Source organism: Orycteropus afer, unplaced genomic scaffold (assembly GCF_000298275.1).
Source record: "Orycteropus afer afer isolate SDZICR_OR568_19922 unplaced genomic scaffold, OryAfe1.0 scaffold00188, whole genome shotgun sequence".
Lineage (NCBI taxonomy): Eukaryota > Metazoa > Chordata > Mammalia > Tubulidentata > Orycteropodidae > Orycteropus > Orycteropus afer.
In genome coordinates this window covers 239,116-257,859 of record NW_006921775.1, presented here as the reverse complement: position 1 = coordinate 257,859, position 18,744 = coordinate 239,116, and the positions used below count along the sequence as shown (strand labels likewise).

Below are 18,744 nucleotides of genomic sequence, written 5' to 3'. Positions count from 1 at the left end.
AGGCATATGGATATTATCCTATCTCTGACAGCATTGTACTTCAGGACAGATCTTGAAACATCCTTTGTGATGATGAATGCCACGCCATTCCTCTTCAAACTGTCATTCCTGGCATAGTAGATCACATGGTTGTCTGATTCAAAATGGCCAAAACCAGTCCATTTCAGCCCACTAATGCCAAGGATATCAATCTTTATGTGTTCCATTTCATTTTTGACAACTTCTAATTTTCCTAGATTCATACTTTGTACATTCCATGTTCCAATGACTAATGGATGTCTGCAGCTGTTTCTCTTCAGTTTGAGTGGTGCCACATCAGCAAATGGAGGTCTTGAAAGCTTAACATTATCCATATGAGTAAGGCTGGGTTTACTCAGATGTTGCAGCTCTTTCCCAGTCCTATTTTGAGTGCCTTCTAACCTAACTGGACTATTCATAAAGTTGCGTGATAATGTATCAAACATTGTTTCTTTGCTATTCATAAGGTTTTCCCTGGCCAATTCTTTGAGAATTGGATGGCCTCTTCCTTCTTCCTAGTCTATCTCAGTCTGTAAGCTGGGCTGATACCTGTGTACCATGTGCATCCCGCTGGGTTTGAAACACCAGTGGCTATATCAGGTAATTTACTACACTGCAAGCGGTGTTTAACAACCAACTCTCCAGAACAAAAGAAGCGCCGATGTGTGACATTTGCCAATTTCCATGGTATAAGTATTTCCACCAACAATGATTTCAAGCTGCCAGTATAAGGTCACTGTATGTGGAGTTAGGAGGAGATGTGCACAGTGTGCTGTTGCAAGCCTGTAGTAGGTAGTTACAGCCACCCCTATATCAATCTTTCTGCAGTCCATTTATTTGATGGTCTGTTCACTGATGAATTTAGGACAAGGAAGGACAATGGGTACAGTCAGTAAACCATGTTGTGCATCTGCTGTCCAGGTTTGAAGACAAAGAGCTTAATATCTAATCGCTGACAGTCAGCAGTAAAATGTTTTTATAACTTGATGTCTCACAAGTTTCACATTTAAAAAAAACCATTCATCTATGAACTGTGTTCACATACTAGGTCTATTTTTCTATTTATGGTGCTTTCCTTACCAATTTGTGAGTTTGTATAAGACATGGAATGAACCCTTTGTTGTTCTTGTTAGGCTGTTTCCTTCAGTTTTCTTTTTTAACTTTTTAATATGATTTGGGTGAAATTTTACAAAGCAGATTCATTTTACATTCAACAGTTCATACACATTTTGTTTTTTGACACTGATTATATTCCCCACAGTATTCCCCTTTCCTTCCTATGGTCACCCTTTCCCTGTATCTTTCTTGCCTGTGTGTTCCTGCCTTCCCACCTTTCTCCCTGTGCAATTTCTGTCTGTCTGGTCTTCCATGGTTGATTGTTCTAAGAAGTACATCTTCCTAGTGTAGTTGTTCAGCTCCTAGGGCTGTGTATTGCTTGGCTGAGAGTTAAGCCACAGGAGTGAGTTCAGTTCCAGGACTGAAGGGTATCTTGGGGCCCAAAGTCTTGGGGATTTCCCCACTCTTTATCAGACCAGTAAAACTAGTCTTTTTTATGTTTTGTTTCATGTTTTTTCTGCCACTCTATCTAGGATCTCCAATTTTGATCCTTTTCCAAGGGGTTGGTACTGGTAGCCAGGCACCATCTAGTTCTGGTCTCAGAGTCGTAGAGGTTAATGTTCTTATGGTCCATTAGTCCTTTAGACTAACTGTTTCCTTGTGTCTTTGATTTTCTTCAGTTTTCTTTGCTCCAGATGAGGAAAGACAAATAGTTGCATTTTAGGCGGCCACTTGCAAGCTTTTAAGACTCCAGTGCCTTCTCACTGAAGTAAGATGCAGAACAATATTATATACTATGTTGTGCCAGTTGAGCTTGATATCCTCTGTGATAAATTATTTTTATTTTAAAAACTATTTTATTGTGTTTTTGGTGAAAATTTATATAGCAAATTTATGCCCATTTAACAATTTCTATACTTATGTTCAGTTACATTGGTTATGTTTTCCATACTGTGTCAACATTCTCATTATTTCCATTATGGTTGTTTCATTCTCATTAATCTAGCTTCCCTGCACCCCCTGACCTTCTCATCTTTACTTTAAGGTAAATGGTAACCATTTAACCTTATACAGAAGTTTCTTTCTTTCTTTCTTTCTTCTTCTTCTTCTTTTTTTTTTTCCCCAAGGAGAACAGTAATCACAGGTAATATTGTTTATTTTATGAGCTAATCTGTTATTTAGCTGAAATGTGACCTCCAGGAGTGGTTTCAGTTTAAAATTTAAAGGGTAACTAAGGGTAATAATCTTGAGGGTTCCTCTAGTCTTCACTGGTCCAGTAAGTCTGGGCTTTTTAAAAGAATTTGTGTTTTTTCCTACAATTTTCTCCCAATCTATCTGGGACCATCTATTTTGTCCCTGATCAGAATGTTCAGTAGTGGTAGCCAGGTACCATTTAATTTTGGTCTCAGGATAGATGAGGCTGTGGTTGATGCAAGCAATTAGTCCTGTAGACTAGTTTCTTCTTTGAGTCTTTGGTTTCCTTCTTTCTCTTTTACTCCAAATGAGTAGAGATTAATAGTTGTATCTCAAATGGCCACTCACAGCTTTTAAGACCTCAGATGCTACTCGCCAAATTAGGATATAGAACATAAACTTTATGGACTGTGTTATGCCAGTTGACCTAGTTGTTCCACAAGACTATGGTCCTAAAGCCTTAAAATGCAGTAAACCATTCCTGTGAGATGTTTGCTTATACCTGGGAAGTATCTGTGGCTGTGCCCCCTATGTGCTTTATTTTATATATATGTGTGTGTGTGTGTGTGTGTATATGTATATATGTGTAACACACTCAAACACATATATACATATGCCTACAGATATACCTATTCAAGCATCCTGTTATTCACACATATACCTTCCTATACAATTACCTGCATATATATCTGCTTATGTAGCCACTCACCTATTTTTTGGTTTTTTACCATTTGTCGTTATAAAATTGCATATGTTACAGCATTTACCAATAACGTCCCTTATTCTTGTGTACTTCTTCGTGTCATTATTTACCTTGGTCAAGTTATGCACACTTTACCCACATCTGATATCCCCTTTTCTGTCACAAGTGTCACTGTCTAGCGAGTGATTTCCCCTCACTCCCCTTCCCGTCCCTGATAACCACCAAAAACATTGATTTCTGTGTGTACAACTATTTTTGTCTTTTTATAAAAGTAGGATCATACAATATTTGTCCTTTCGTGATTGACTTATTTCACTCAGCATTGTGTCCTCCAGATTCATCCATGTTACAAGTTGTTTTGTGAACTCATCATTATCCTTGATGGCTGTATAGTATTCCATTACTATTGTGAACACCACTTCAATGAACATAGGTGTGCAGTATTTTTAATGTTGAAATCTTTGACCCTCCTGGAATTTATTTTGGTTTAAGATGTGCTATGATCATACAAAATCTACTGCCATCGAGTCAATTCCCACTCATAGTGCCCCTATAAGACAGAGTAGAACTGTCCCACAGGGTTTCCAAGGCTGCAAATCTTTGTGGAAGCAGATTGCTTCATCTTTCTCCTGCAAAGTGGCTGATGGGTTTGAACTGCTGACCTTTTGGTTAGCAGCCGAATGCTTTAACCATTGCACCACCCAAGCTCTTAATAATCATTAAGTTCTTATTTTTGCCAGCCAGCCACTTGTTCCAACCAATATACCATTACTCAATAACACATCTCCCCCTGATTAAGTTTGTATTTTTACCCCATGTTTGTCTGGGCTTTCTGTTCTGTTTCCACTGCTTTGTTTGCCTTATCACAAGTTGGCACTTTTTAATTCCTGTAGCTTTATAATGTTTTAATATCCCGAAGATCCCATTTGATAAACTTTTAATCTTTTTCAGAAAACAGAATGGAAGAGAAAAATGAAGGAACTGCAAGAAGCACACGTGGCTCAGAAGAGGGAGGTAGCTTTCGTTGGGTAGCCTGGTAGAGCTTGGTTTCTGTGATCACCTCTCATAAGTCAGTACTTCTCACCTGCCCCACCCCCTAACTGGCTGGCAGATATTTTACTGCTAATATTGTTCCTGGCTGCTGACCCCCAGTGATACCTAGAAATGGTCAACTGCCCAGGCAGCAGTTTCCCTGGTCAGGACTGAAGACTTGTAGGCCTTCTTTTCCGAACCCAATACATCTTTTCCTCGGTGGGATCCTCTTTGCGCTGGCCATTTCAGGCCCTCCAGGCAGGGTTGTTCTATAGGCCTGAGATGAATGGCCTGGTTATTTTCAGTTTGGACCCTTCTTTGAAATCTCACCCAAGAGAGAAGCAGATACCTGTTGTTCTGGTTACCTAGTGCCACTCTGACAGGAATCTACTACAAAAGGGATGGCTTAAACAAACAGGAGTTTATTCTCTTACAGTTTGGAGGCTTTAAGTCCAAGTTCAAAGTGCCAGGCTCTAGGGGCTGGGTGAAAGCCCCTCAGCCTTGGGCTTCAGCTCTGCCTCCAGCTCCCGGCCCACTGAAGCTAGAGGCTTTTCTTCATTCAGACAGCTGTTGGCTGCTGAGGCTGCCAAGCCCAAGATTGACAAGTAAAAAGGCACAGTCCTGGTATTACCAAACCACATGACAGGCCATTAATTCAAGTCCATTGAAAGTCCCAAGGTCAGCAGAGCATGGCAGCCTGCTGAACAACGACACAGCTACGTGCAGGGTTCTAGGTGCCATAAGCTTGAGACCATTCCCAAAGCTGCTTCTTATATATGGGAAGCAGACCATATACCCAAAGCAGCTACTCAGCTGTTTGTCGTAGATCCCACCATGGAGTTGATTGCCAGTCTCATCATGGGGAATAACTACCACCAGCTGCCCAGCCACTCAACCAGGCCTAGCCAAGTTGCCACACAAACACATGACCATCACACCTGTGGACCTCAGTGAATTCAGGGGGAACACAAATGGAAGGACTTAGGTATGGAGCCCATTGAACAGGGAGAAGCAGAGCTCAGATCAGAGAAAACAGCTTCTATAAAAATGCTCCAGAGGAGGAGGCAAGTCGAGGAGGGAGTTGGCCAACAAGAGGGCCAGGTTCTGCCTGCAGGAAGCTAAGAAGATAAAAATGCTTAGACCAGAGTCTAGCTTATGGTAGCTACTCCCATTCCAGTCTGAAGAGTCCCACCAATTCCATCTGAGAATTGTATTTTGTTCAAAATTAAAATAGGAGATACATTCATGTGGTTCCAAAAGGAGAAGAAATATAAAAAGGTATACTGAGAAAGGTTTCACTGTTCCTGTTGACCTATACCCAACACTCACCCCATAAATGAAACCAAACTTACTGCCGTGGAGTCAGAAGCAACTCATAGCGACCCCTCCTTGGGTTGCCGAGGTGGTATCACTACAGAAGTAGATTGCTCAAACTTCCTTCCGAGGAGTGGCTGGTGGGTTTGAACCGCCAGCCTTCTGGTTAGCAGTAAAAAAATGCCTTAGGCACTATGCCACCAGAGCTCCTAACCATAGGTGACCACTTTCACTGTTTTCTTAAGTATTCTTCTAGGCAAATACAAATAGTCTCATTTTCTCTCTATTCTTACACCAGAGGTAGCACATTAGCACATTTTCTTCACCTCTTCTTTTTACCTAACAACATCTACTGGATGATTTTTTAATGATCTCAACGTACCTGACTGCCTCTCAGAGGGTGGTCACGCCTGACAGAGGTCTTTCTGCTCTGTCTTAGGGGCCTGTATTCAGTTTTGACTTGTCTTAAGGCACAGTTCAAAATACCCAAAGACTAGAAGGTAGTTTTGTTAGAAAGTCAGTCGCCTAGGTCTAGAAATCTGCTACCCTTCTTCAGGTAAAACTCTGACAGCACTTAACTACAGGTGCAGGGCCTGCAGATGCAAGGCACTGAGAGGGCCCTGCAGACATCTGACTGACAACTATCCTGTGCCCACCAGCTGCAGGAGGAGAACGAGAGGCTTCAGGCCTCCCTGTCCCAGGATCAGAGGAAAGCAGCTGCCGAGTCCCAGCGCCAGATCAATGCCCTCCACACCCAGCTCCAGGAGCAGGCCAGGCTCATCGCCTCCCAAGAGAAGATGGTAGGTCAATCCCTCCTCCTCGCCAAGCCCTGGTACCCCTTGGCCTCTTTCCTGAGAGAGTCATCTTGGATTCTTCTGGGGTTATGGACACTAGCAGCCTGCCTTCTTCCAGACTGAAAATGTGCCTATCTTCCTTAGAGATTGCTAGAAGATCGGTTGACTTGAACATTAGAGATTGTATTAAACACCCAGTATTCAGTTGGTACTTATTACCTCATTAAGCCTCACTACAGCCCTTTAAGGAGCTCTGGTAGCATAGTGCCTAAGGCGACTGCTAACCAGAAGGTTAGTGGTTCAAACCCACCAGCCACTCCCCGGAAAGAAGACTGGGCAATCTTCTTCTGTAGTGATACTGCCTTGGAAACCCAAGGAGGGGTCACTGTGAATTGGAACTGACTTGATGGCAGTGAGTTTGGATTTTTGATTTATAGCGCTTTGAGGTAGGGCTCACCTCCTCCCATCTTCATTAGATAAAACCGAGGCTTGGGAATTCAAGAGCCTTGCTGAAGTTCACACAGGGCACGCTGTAAGTGACAGGGTGAGATTCAACCTTACCCAGGCAGGTTGACTGCAAAGCCTGTGCTCCTTATACTGTGTTTTCATGCATAATTTCTTAACCAAAACTTTTTTTTCATAAATTAATAGCCTCTGATGAGATTTTCAGATAAGTCAGTGTGATGACAAGACACTTACTCACTAAGTAGCCCCCTCCTGAAACTAGTCCCTGTGACTCTTACCATATATTGCTGATAATTCTCTGCCCAGCTCAGGCTCAGCTTCCCCTCCTCAGCTCTAGGTCTATGCGGAAGTTGCATCTTTCCCTGTTTGGAACCCTCTTGTGGCTTCAGATCCTTGTGTGGTCTGACACCACCCACCTGACAGACCCATCTCCACACAATTTACCTGGACTGAGCACCTACTGTCATTGTCTAGCCTGCTCTTCCTGTGCCTGCTCCCCTGGCTTTTCTGCTCTCCCAGCCACATGTCACCCAGTCAACATATCTAACCTACTCCTTTGATGATTTTCTTTTCATTGTTTTCCCAACATACTTTTAGCTCTTCCCTATTGTGGCCCCCTCAGGTCCAACCTCCTATGTTATCAGGACTCTTGTTTGCACTTATTTCCATTAGGAACCCATTGACTAAATTAACAGAAGAGGTTACCAGGGGTTAGTTTTTATCATAACACCAAGAGAAATGGATAGGTCCTGGCCATGGTTTAGCTGCATAATTATACTACTAGGAATCCCGTCTCTGGTTTTCTTTTTCACCAGTTTTGGTGTGTTAACCTTTGTTTCCCTGCTTTACTTCTCATAATTGTAAGATGGCTATCATAGCACCAAGCATCACAACCATATTTGATGGAAGAAGATGATGAAAAGGCCCCTTCACAGGACTTTAGTTTATATCTTATGGGTTAAAACTGTGTCACATGGACAACTTTAGCTGCAAGGAAAGCTGAGACAGTGAATAATTAGTTTTATGGTTTCTAGAGTAGGAGCTGTGGTAGCCTAGTGCCTAAAATATTTGATTGCTAACCAAAAAGCTGGGAGTTCAAACCCACCAGCCACTCCTTGGAAGCAAGACTGGACAATCTACTTCCATAGTGATACTGCCTCGGAAACCGAAGGAGGGGTTGCTATGAGTCAGATCCAATTTGACGGCAGTGAGTTTGGTTTGGTTTTGGTTTAGAGTAGAGGTAGGCAAGAGAGGAAACAGTTTGGAGTGGATGTTGGACCAGTCATACTTCTGTATGTAACACAGTAAGTAACAAAAGGCAATTCATGCTTAAACATAAGAAGGAATTAGTCGTAAGGATGCACACACAGGGTGTCCCATAGAGATCAAGGCAGGGGAACAGGTGAGTCTTGGAATAAACTGGAACCAGAGACATGAATTGGTCAGGACTTTGCTTTGCTGTTTGTCTCTGTTCCTTTCTCTATAGGTGTTTCCTTTTTTTTTTTTTTTCCCCTTTTCTCTCCCTTTTACTCTAAAGATTCACTTCCTCTTCTTATTTGTTCCATGTGACAAAACAGACAACAAACCTCAAAACAAAAGCAAAAAGACACTTCCGGTAAGATGGAGGAATAGGCAGACAAGTGACACAGACTCTCTTCAACAAAGAAAAGAAAAACCAATTGACAGAGATACAGAAGATAATCCTAGAGCCCTGATCTTTGAAAGGAACTATAGAGAAGTGGATTAGGCACCAACTAGTGGAAAAACCTGAACGAAAACAGTGAGTAAGAGATGGTCAGAGCTGCGGACTGTTAGCTACTCTGATGGGACCAGCAGGCTGAATATTTCCAAGTGGTGCTGGGACCTGAGAATTGACCTAAAGATCAGCCCTGGTCACCAAGGGCTGCAGGGATGACTGTGCTGGTGGCTGATGACTAGGAAGGGAAACAGCAAGGAGAGAGACAACCTGACCAGTTGACTTTCCTGCTGTCCAGAGGGCGCAGCACATTTTGATTGTTTACATGTGGCAGCCATTTTGGATATTTAAAGTGACTGAGGGCACGGCCATTTTGAATGTTTACAGGTGGCAGCTGTTTTGGATTTTAAAGTCATAGCATTCTCATTTGGATTCCAGGGACCTAAGAATAGGCTCTGTTTGCCAATGTCAGCAGGGACATACAAGAAGCTGACAACAGGAAAGGAGACAGGTGGTGAGTGTATAAGTGCTATCAACTAGTGAATAGAGGAGCACAGCACAGTACCCTTCTTGCGTAGATAACATACAAACAAAACAAAGAAAATAAAAATCGTGGGCACATCACTCCAACATAGAATCATCAATTAAATATAAACACAAACACTTACAATGCCTTGAAGACAATAGCGCATCACAGTCCACTCAAGCAAGATAAAGCAGAAGAAATAAGGGACCAAGATACAGACCCAAAACACATCCCTGAGGAAGATGCAGAACTATAACTCCCTGATAAGGAATTCAAAAGAATTATATTTAGGTATCTTCAATGAGTTGAGAGACAGATCAAGGAAAACACTGACAAAATTGAGGAAAACACAGAGAAAACCCTACAACAATTTTGAAAGGCAATATAAGAACAAAATGACAAAATAAATGAAAAAATTAGAAATGATACAAAATCTACACAGAGAAATCCAGAAGATTAATACAAAATTTTCAGAAATAGGTAAGACATTGAATGGGCAAAGGAGCAGAATTGAATCAATGGAAGACAGAATTAGTGAGATTGAAGGCAAATACCTGAACATTTCTTTGGAAAGGGATAAATCAGAAAAAAGATCAAAACAAAACAAAGAAAGCCTAAGGTTCATGTGGGATACCATCAAAAGTAATAACATACGTGTCATTGGAATTCCAGAACAGGAAGAGACAAATGAAACCACAGAGAAAATTGTCAAAGATTTGTTGGAAGAGAATTTTCCTGGTATGATGAAAGATGAGAATATATCCATTCAGGAAGTCCAGCAAGCCCCAAAATGGATAGGCCCCAAAAGAAAAGCACCAAGACATATCATTATCAAACTTACCAAAATCAAAGGCAAAGAAAGAGTCATGACAGCAGCATGGGAAAAACAAAAAGTTACCTACAAGTAGCAACCAATAAGACTAAGCTCAGATTTCTTGGCAGAAACCGTGCAGGTGAGAAGCAATGAGATGGTATATATAAAACCCTGAAAGAGAAAAATTTCCATCCAAGAATTATGTACCCAGCAAAACTGTCCCTCAAATATGATGGTGAAATTAGGACATTTCCAGATAAGCAGAAATTAAGGGAATTTGTTAAAACCAGGACCAAGCTTATAAGAGATGCTAAAGGGAGCCCTTTGGACAGAGAAGCAACAACAGCCAACAACTGACCATTAACACACATGATTAACCCAGAAACCAACCCCACTATGGAAGTATCCAAAGTAAGTAAGCCTACAAGCTTGTAAGCAGAGAACCAGAGACATCAATTGGTAAATGAGGACAACTACAAACCAAAAAGAGGGAAAAAACTGTTCTTACAGAACTTCTAGATGGTAGGGAAGTCAAGACAACTATGAGATACAAGGACTGTTCTAAACTTGGGAAGAAAACTATAAATCACAGGGTAACTTCAAAGAAAAATGATAAACCTTCACATCAAAATAAAAAAGAGGACCAGCACAAATATTTAGCAAATATTAAAACAATAACAATGAAGGAAGTGATAACACAATTCATAAACAAAATAAGCTCAGCATAGAAAATTATATGGAACAAAGAAATCGACACCACAAAAAAGCACATACCAAAAATGACAGCAACAAATTCATATTTGCCGATAATTACATATCTGGCAAGAGACTTATCTGTTAGATTTATAGAAAACTCCAACGCCTCAACGCCAAAGGAATTAACAATCCACTTGAAAAATGGGTAGAAGACATGAATAGACACTTCACTAAGGAGGATATTCAGGTGGCCAGCTGATACATGAAGATATGCTCACAATCATTGACCATCAGAGAGATACAAATCAAAACAACAATGAGATACCATCTCACCCCAGCACTGGTGGCAAGGTTCAGTGAGACAGAAAATAAATGCTGGCGGGGATGTGGAGAGACTGGGACTCTCATATACTGCTGGTGGGACTGTGAAGTGATACAACCACTGTGGAAAGCAATATGGTGATTCCTGAGAAAGCTGGAATTGGAGACACCATTTGACCCAGCAATCCCATTACTAGGTATATATCCTAGAGAGGTGAGACCCAGGACAGGAACAGATATATGCACACTCATGTTCATCGCAGCACTATTTACAATAGCTAAAAGATGGAAACAACCTACGTGCCAATCAGTGGAAGAGTGGATGACCAAACTATGGTACATACACATCATGGAATGCTATGCAGCACTAAGGAATAATGTAGAGTTTGCAAAACACCACATAATATGGATGAACTTGGAGGACATTATGCTGAGTGAAATAAGTCAGTCACAGAAGGACAATTGTAGTATTAGTTCATTGTTGTGGAGGGTCAAGGAGAGGTTTATATATGGAGGGAAACTTTCTTTGTTGGTTGCCAGGGGTGGGAGGGGAGGGCAGGGAACACTGCCAAAAAAAAAAATAAATAAAAAATGACCCACGTGACTTTAGTTTTGTGTATTTCACTGTACATAAATTATATTTCAATAAAATGCATTAAAAAAAAAAAGCAGAAAGAACAACACTTGGCTGCTGACAGCTGGTGACTTTCAGTGTTACTAGTCCTGAATTCTTGGCCCAAATCTGGACAGTCAGCTGTGGCTGTGGTGTGAGGTCATGTTCAGTGTGGCTTCCTCATTGGCAACCATGTGGGAATATGAAGGAAGAGGCAATTCCTGGAAAAGGCAGATTGAGCAACAATTCAGTAAATATCCACATCAGGCCTCCTAACAGAGGTCACTATTTGCCCTTCTAGGGGAGCACTCAGCTGAGAAAGAGGGGAGCCTCTACCTTGCCCTGGTGGTTTTCCATTAATTATATCAGTGGTACTCACTGTGTGCCAGGAAGCATGGGGGTCTTACCCTGCAAGCCACAATCTCTCTCTGAAGAGGGGAATTCTTTCTCCCTACCTGGGGGAAAATGGAGCATGATGCCTCCTGATTGGTGATGTTTAGCCCTGATGTCACTCCTTCTCACATGTGGCCAGCAGGAGATGGGTGGACGTCTTTGGTGGTGCACCTGGAGCTCCTCTGGTTCCCAGTGCGTGGCATGGAAACTGGCTGTCCCTTCATCACAGAGTGGAGTTCTGACAGTATTCCCTGCTGCCTCTAACCTGCTCTGTTCCATCTCTTTACAGATCCAGACCTTGTCCCTCAGGAAGGCAGAGGGTAAGTCTGTATGGGGAGTTACAACAACCTTGGTTGTTACCTTGGGCTCCTTCCTCCTTCTTTTCCCTCACCAATGAATGTATAGGTTGAGGATTGGTGACAGCAGCCTCTGAGACTGGTGACTGGTTCCCTAGTTGGGATGAGGGAGGGAAAGAAAACGTTAACTTCTGGGACAGACAGGGCCCAGGCTGGCATTTACACTGAAGGCTTTCTGTAGAGCCAGCTGGGTTTCTTGCCCAGCCTGCTCTTCTTTGTAGGGTGGTGGAGATGATGGAGAGGGGTGAGGATTTGGGGGTGGTGATTGATGGAGCAGGCTCTTTCTAATTCACCATGCCTTGCCTATGGCTCAGGGCTCGGAGTGGGCCACAACCTTTGTCTTATTCCCAGTGTGTAGCAAATTGACCCCATCCATGTGGATGTGACCGGTTTGTCATGTGTGCTTTCCTCCTTTTGAGTATTCTGCTGTGCTAGGGCAGAGTGGTGGTGGTGGAAGGGGAACAGACTATAGGGCCTGGAATCTAACGGTTCACAGTAACCTGCAGTGTGCTGTGTCTGCTTGGAAGACCCTGGTCTTATAAAACCCCATACTCCATACTCTACCCCTAACTCCTCTTTCCTGACCTTTCTGCCTTTTCTGGCAAACCCATTTGTTTCTCCCATCCCCTGCCATGGAGCTAGACATTCATTGCCTAGTCTTGCAATCAGTTCTGGGAGGCACTATTCCTGTGGCCCCAACTTTCTGAGCACTGGAGCCGGAATGGTAGCACTAGTAAAAGTTTTGCTGAGTGCTTCCATTCATTGTCTAATTACATTGTCCCCAGGATTCGGTGTGGGCTGGACATTAGTGTCTTCTTTTTCTAGGAGTGGAAACTGAGGCTTAGAGAGGTTCAAGGAATTGCCATCTCATGCTCAGCTTTTGGGGAGCAGAGCTGGAATGTGAGCTCTGGTCTCTGCCTTCAGGGTCCATGGTTATGGCCACTGCTCTGTCCTGCTTCTCCAGTAAAGATAAACTGACTTTGCTTTTTCTGGCTGGCATTCACCTAGTGTATCCTGTACCACACTTTTCTTTAAGTTGGGGATGAGGGTCTAGTGTACCGGAACCATTAACTGTCTCTTCTCTCCCCAGGGACTCATCAGGGGCCAAAGCCGGCAGACACAGAGGAAGACTCGCCTGAGGAAGGTGGGCCCTCTTTTTCTTACCTGCATCTCCAATGCAGAAAACAGATGTGCTGTCTTCTTCATTGTTTAGTTTGTCTCTACTTTATCTGGACACCTGAAGTGGATATGGAGGGAACTAAGGACATGAAATAAATACTTCTTAAGCACCTGATATGTGCCAGGTATTTTACATGTGGGTACTTACATGCAACCTGCTGGTTCACTGGTGGGGAAACCCTGGCTCAGAGAGGTTCAGGATCTTGTCCAGAGTTACATAGCTAATAAGTGGGGAAGCCAGGATTCAGAGCAGCATCTGATTCACACCTTTGCACTGCCTCTCACCTGGTGCTATCCAGAGCAGTGGAAAAGAGGTCACTGTGTTGGCTTAAAAATGGTCTTTTGCTATATTTGTCTCTGTGGTGGGTGTGTTTCAGACAGATCTCACAGGGCTTAATTAATGTACTCTCTGGGGCACTAGGTACCTGTGTGTGTGTGTGTGTGTGTGTGTATGCACATAACAACAACAACAACAACATATATATAGGTACATGTATATTATATATAAATATAATATATATGTATATGTATATATGTAAATGTGTGTGTTAAAAAAAAATATATATATATCCCACTGAGTGACTGATTCTGATTTATAGAGCTCTCAGTTGTTGAAAGGGAATATAAAGAGCAGTGAAAAAAAATAGACATGGTCCCTGACCACTTGGTGCTCCCAGGACAGTCAGGGAGAAGAAACTCCCATGGACAGTTGAGCAAGTGCTCACAGGCCAAGCTGCTGACTGGTGCCTGCTGCTTCTGTGAGGCTGTTACATGACGATTCCAGTTGGCCAACAGATACATCTAGGAGGGTTTTTTTTAATGTTACCAAAGAGTTAATAATGGGGTATTTTTTTCTATAATTTTGTTTATATTTTGAGAAGGTAATCTATGCACTTGGTAAAAAATTTAAATAGTATAGAAGTGTGTACAGTGAGAAGTAGCTCTCCTTCCTGCTCTGCTATCCAGTTTCCTCTCTAGTGGTTCCACTGTTAATGGTTTCTCATGAGTCTTTCCAGAGATGCTTGGTCCAAATGGAGCACATTGTTTTCCTTTTTCCAAAACGGGTACACTCTATACATACTGGTGTATAAAAACAAAAGAAAACAAAAAATCAACTCACTGCCGTCAAGTTGATTGGACTCATAACGACCCCTCCTTGGGTTTCCAAAGTGGTGTCTCTATGGACTTAGATTGCTCAGACTTCCTTCCAAGTAGTGGCTGGTGGGTTGGAACCACCAGCCTTCTGGTTAGCAGTCAAATGCCTTAGGTGCTGCACCACCAGAGCCCCCTATTGGTGTATAGGTACTTATTTTCTTAACAACGTATCTGGGAAATAATTTTATGTTCTTTTATATAGAGCTGCTTCAATTTACTTTTTTCCCCAAGGCTTTGCCATGTTCTAATTTGTTTTTAATTGGATGGATAAACAAAAATTAATTTAACCAGTCTCCTCCTCTCTCTTTCCCCAGCATTCAGAATGCTTGCTTCCATTTTCCTATTAGCTACCATTCCATAGCAAAACTCCTCAAAATATTGTCTGTCATTGCTGTCTCCATCTTCTCACTTCCCATTATTTTCTTAAATCTACCTTGTTGTTATTGTTTGTTGTAATCCAGTCAGCTCTGACTCATCCCAACCTTATGTAAATACACCCAGTCCTCACTTACGGTTAGGTTCCACAGACTAGGCTGTTATGTGAAAATGGAGGATAACTACATCATTACATAACTGTTAAACCACTAAGAATCATGGCCCAGACTAGTTGACACATAACCTTAACCATCACAGCCAGCATTATTCTTGTCTTGTGCCTTGGTATTCATTACTGCCAGATGTGTGTTGTTAATGTGTAAAATAGTTGGGTAGTAGATGTTCTACTATTTTGTAAATGTGAAATATTGGATGATGAGATAGTTGATATGTAAGGAGTAGGAGTAGAATGAGATGTTGCCCAGTTTTGTACCATTTTCATGATCTTTATTGAGCTATAATTCATATATGGTTTAATTCATCCATTTTACATGTACAATTCAGTGGCTTTTAGTATAACTATTCACAGATGCCACCACTCGTCTGTCAGTTTGTTGTACTGTGGTGGCTTGCATGCTGTGAGGCTAGAGGCTATGCCACTTGTATTTCAAATACCAGTAGGGTCACCCATGGTGGACAGGTTTCAGTGGAGCTTCCAGACTAAGACAGACTAGGAAGAAGGAAGGACATCTATTTCTGAAAAAATTGGCCACTGAAAACCTTATGAATAGCAGTGAAACACTGTCTTATATATTACTGGAAACTTTTATGAATAGTCATGAAACGTTGTCTGATATAGTGCCAGAAAATGAACCCCTCAGGTTGGAAGGTGTTTTGGTTACTTCATAGCGCTCTAATAGAAAATATCACAAATGGGTGACTTTTAACAAATAGGAATTCATTCTCTTATGTTTTTGGAGGCTAGAAGTCTGAGTTCAAAGTGCCAGGCTCTAGGGGCTGAGTGAAAGCCCCTTGGTCTTGGGCTTCAGCTCTGCCTTTTGCTATCAGACCATTGCAGCTGGAGGCTTTCTTCACTCAGGCAGCTGCTGGTTGCAGAGGCTGACAGACCCAAAGTGGACAAGTAAAAAGGCACAGTCCTGAGATTACCAAACCACAGGCCATTGATTCAAGTCCATTAAGAGTCCCAAGATTGGCAGACAACATGGCAGGTTGCTGAACGATGACTCAGCTATATGGAAGATTCAAGCATGCCATAAGCTACAGATCATTCCTAAAGCTTCTCCTTACGTACTGGGAGCTGACCACATCCCTAAGCCTGCTCACAATAGATTGTGCCATGGAGTTGATTACTAGTCTCATCATGGGGAATACTACATCCAGTTGCCCAGTTACTCAAAATCAGACCTAGCCAAGTTGACACATAACCTTAACTACCACAAAACGGCACATAAGATATGACTGAGGAAGAGCTGCCTCCTCAAAGTGGAGTCAGCCTTAATAACATGGATGGAGTAAAGCTTTTGGGGCCTTCATTTGCTGATACGGCTTGACTCAAAATGGGAACAAATAGCCGCAAACATCTCTTAATAATTGGAATGTGGGATGTATGAAGTATGAACTTAGGAAAATTGGAAGTTGTCAGAAATGAAATGTAACATATAAAGGTCAATATCCTGGGCATTAGTGAGCTGAAATGGACTGGTTTTGGCCATTTTGAATCAGACGGTCATATGGTCTAGTATGCCAGGATTGATGAAGAAGAATGGCATTGCATTCATCATCAAAAAGAATATTTCAAAATCTATCCTGAAGTATAATGCTGTCAGTGATAGGATACTACCCATATGCCTATAAGAAGACCAGTTAATGCTACTATTCAAATTTACTCACCAACCACTAAAGCCAAAGATGAAGCAACTGAAGATTTTTACCAACTTCTGCACTCTGAAATTGACCAAACATGCAAAGAAAAGAGATTGATTTGTGATTGGAATGCAAAAGTTGGAAACAGAAGAAGCATCAGTAGTGGGAAAATATGTCTTTGGTGGTAGAAATGATGCTGGAGATTGCATGATAGAATTTTGTAAGACTAATGACTTACTCATGCAAATGACTTTTTTCAACAACATAAATGGTGCCTATACACTTCTACCTCACCAGATGGAATACACAGGAATCAGATAGACTATATCTGTGGAAAGAGGTGATAGGGAAGCTCAGTATCTTTAATCAAAACAAGGCAAGAAGCTGAATGTGGAACAGACCATCAATTGCTCAAATGCAAGTTGAAGTTGAAGCTGAATAAAATTAAAACAAGTGCACGAAAGCCAAAATATGACCTTGATTATAGCTCACCTGAATTTAGAGACCATCTGAAGAATAGATATGATGCATTGGAACACAAATGACTAATGAAGGATGTGGGATGACATCAGAAACATCATACATGAATAAAGCAAAAGGTCATTAAAAAGATAGGAAAGGAAGAAAAGACAAAAATGGATGTCAGAAGAGGCTTTGAAACTTGCCACTGAATGCAGAGTAACTAAAGCGAATGGAAGAAATGATGAAATAAAATAACTGAGCAAAAGATTTTAACTGGGAGCTCGAGAAGACAAGGTAAAGTATTATAATGAAATGTGCAAAGACTTGGTGTTAGAAAACCAAAAGGGGAAAAAAAAAAGCTTGGCATTTCTGAAGCTGAAAGAACTAAAGAAAAATCTCAAGCCTCAATATGCAATATTGTAGAATTCTATGGGCAAAATATTAAGTGCAGGAAGCATCAAAAGAAGATGGAAGGAATATATAGAGTCATTGTACCAAAAAGAATTTGTCAGTGTTCAGCTGTTTCATGAGGTAGCATACCGTCAAGAACCATTGATATTGAAGGAAGAAGTCAAAGCTCCACGGAAGGAATTGATGGAATACCTATTGAGATGTTTCAACAAAGGGATGCAGTGCTGGAAGCGCTTACTCATTTATGCCAAGAGATTTGGAAGACACCTATCTGGCCAACTGACTGGAAGAGATCAATAGTTGTGCCCATTCCAAAGAAAGGTGATCCAACAGAATGTGGAAATTATGAAACAATATCATTAATATTACATGCAAGTAAAATTTTGCAGAAGATAATTAAAAAATGGTTGGTGTAGTATATCTATAGGGAACTTCTGGGAATTCAGGCTGGATTCGGGGATATCATTGCTGATGTCAGATGGATCATGGCTGAAAGCAAAGAGTATCAGAAAGATGGTTATCTGTGTTTTATTGACTGTGCAAAAGCATCCGACTCTGTGGAGCATAACAAATTATGGATAACACTGCGAAGAATGGGAATTCTAGGACACTTAATTGTGCTCACGAGGAACCTGTACATAGACCAAGAGGTTTTCATTTGAACAGAACAAGATCTCCCTGTTCTGCATAGTTTAAACTCAGGAAGGCCGTGTGTCAGGGTTGTATCCTTTCACCATACTTACCAGTCTGTATGCTGAGCAAATAATCTGAGGAGCTGGACTACATGAATAAGAATGTGGTATTAGGATTGGAGGAAGATTCATTAACAACCTGCAATATGAAGATGACACAACCTTACTTGCTGAAAGTGAAGATGACTTGGAGTACTTACTGATGAAGATCAGATATTACAGTTTTCAGTATGGATTACATCTTAACATAAAATGAAAATCCTCACAACTGGACCAATAAACAACATCATGATTGAAGTTGTCAGGGATTTAATTTTATTTGGATCCACCATCAACACCAATGGAAGCAGCAGTCAAGAAATCAGACATCATATTGCACTGGCCAAATCTGCTGCAAAAGACTTCTTTAAATTGTTAAGAATCAAAGATGTCACTTTCAAAACTAAGGTGTGCCTACCCAAGCCATGATACATTCCATTGCCTTATATATATATGAATAAGTGGGGAAAGGATACAACCCTGACACATTCCCTTCTTGATTTTAAACCATGTGGTGTCCCCTTGTTCCATTCGAAGGACAGCCTCCTGGTCAAGGTACAGGTTCCTCATGAGTACAATCAAGTGTTTGGGAACTTCCATGCTTCTCAATGTTATC

The 18,744-nt window shown here is 41.5% G+C and overlaps 1 protein-coding gene across 1 annotated transcript in view; it reads left to right on the top strand.

Annotated features, from left to right (window-relative positions):
- The window catches only part of DZIP1L (DAZ interacting zinc finger protein 1 like), a 59,986-nt gene that overhangs the window by 26,113 nt on the left and 15,129 nt on the right, over nt 1-18,744 (top strand). Inside the window, exons 6-9 of the mRNA XM_007947539.1 lie at nt 3,923-3,985; nt 5,977-6,117; nt 11,925-11,955; nt 13,082-13,135. Of these exons, the coding sequence (XP_007945730.1) occupies nt 3,923-3,985; nt 5,977-6,117; nt 11,925-11,955; nt 13,082-13,135 (289 nt within the window). The remainder of the gene's footprint in view (nt 1-3,922; nt 3,986-5,976; nt 6,118-11,924; nt 11,956-13,081; nt 13,136-18,744) is intronic.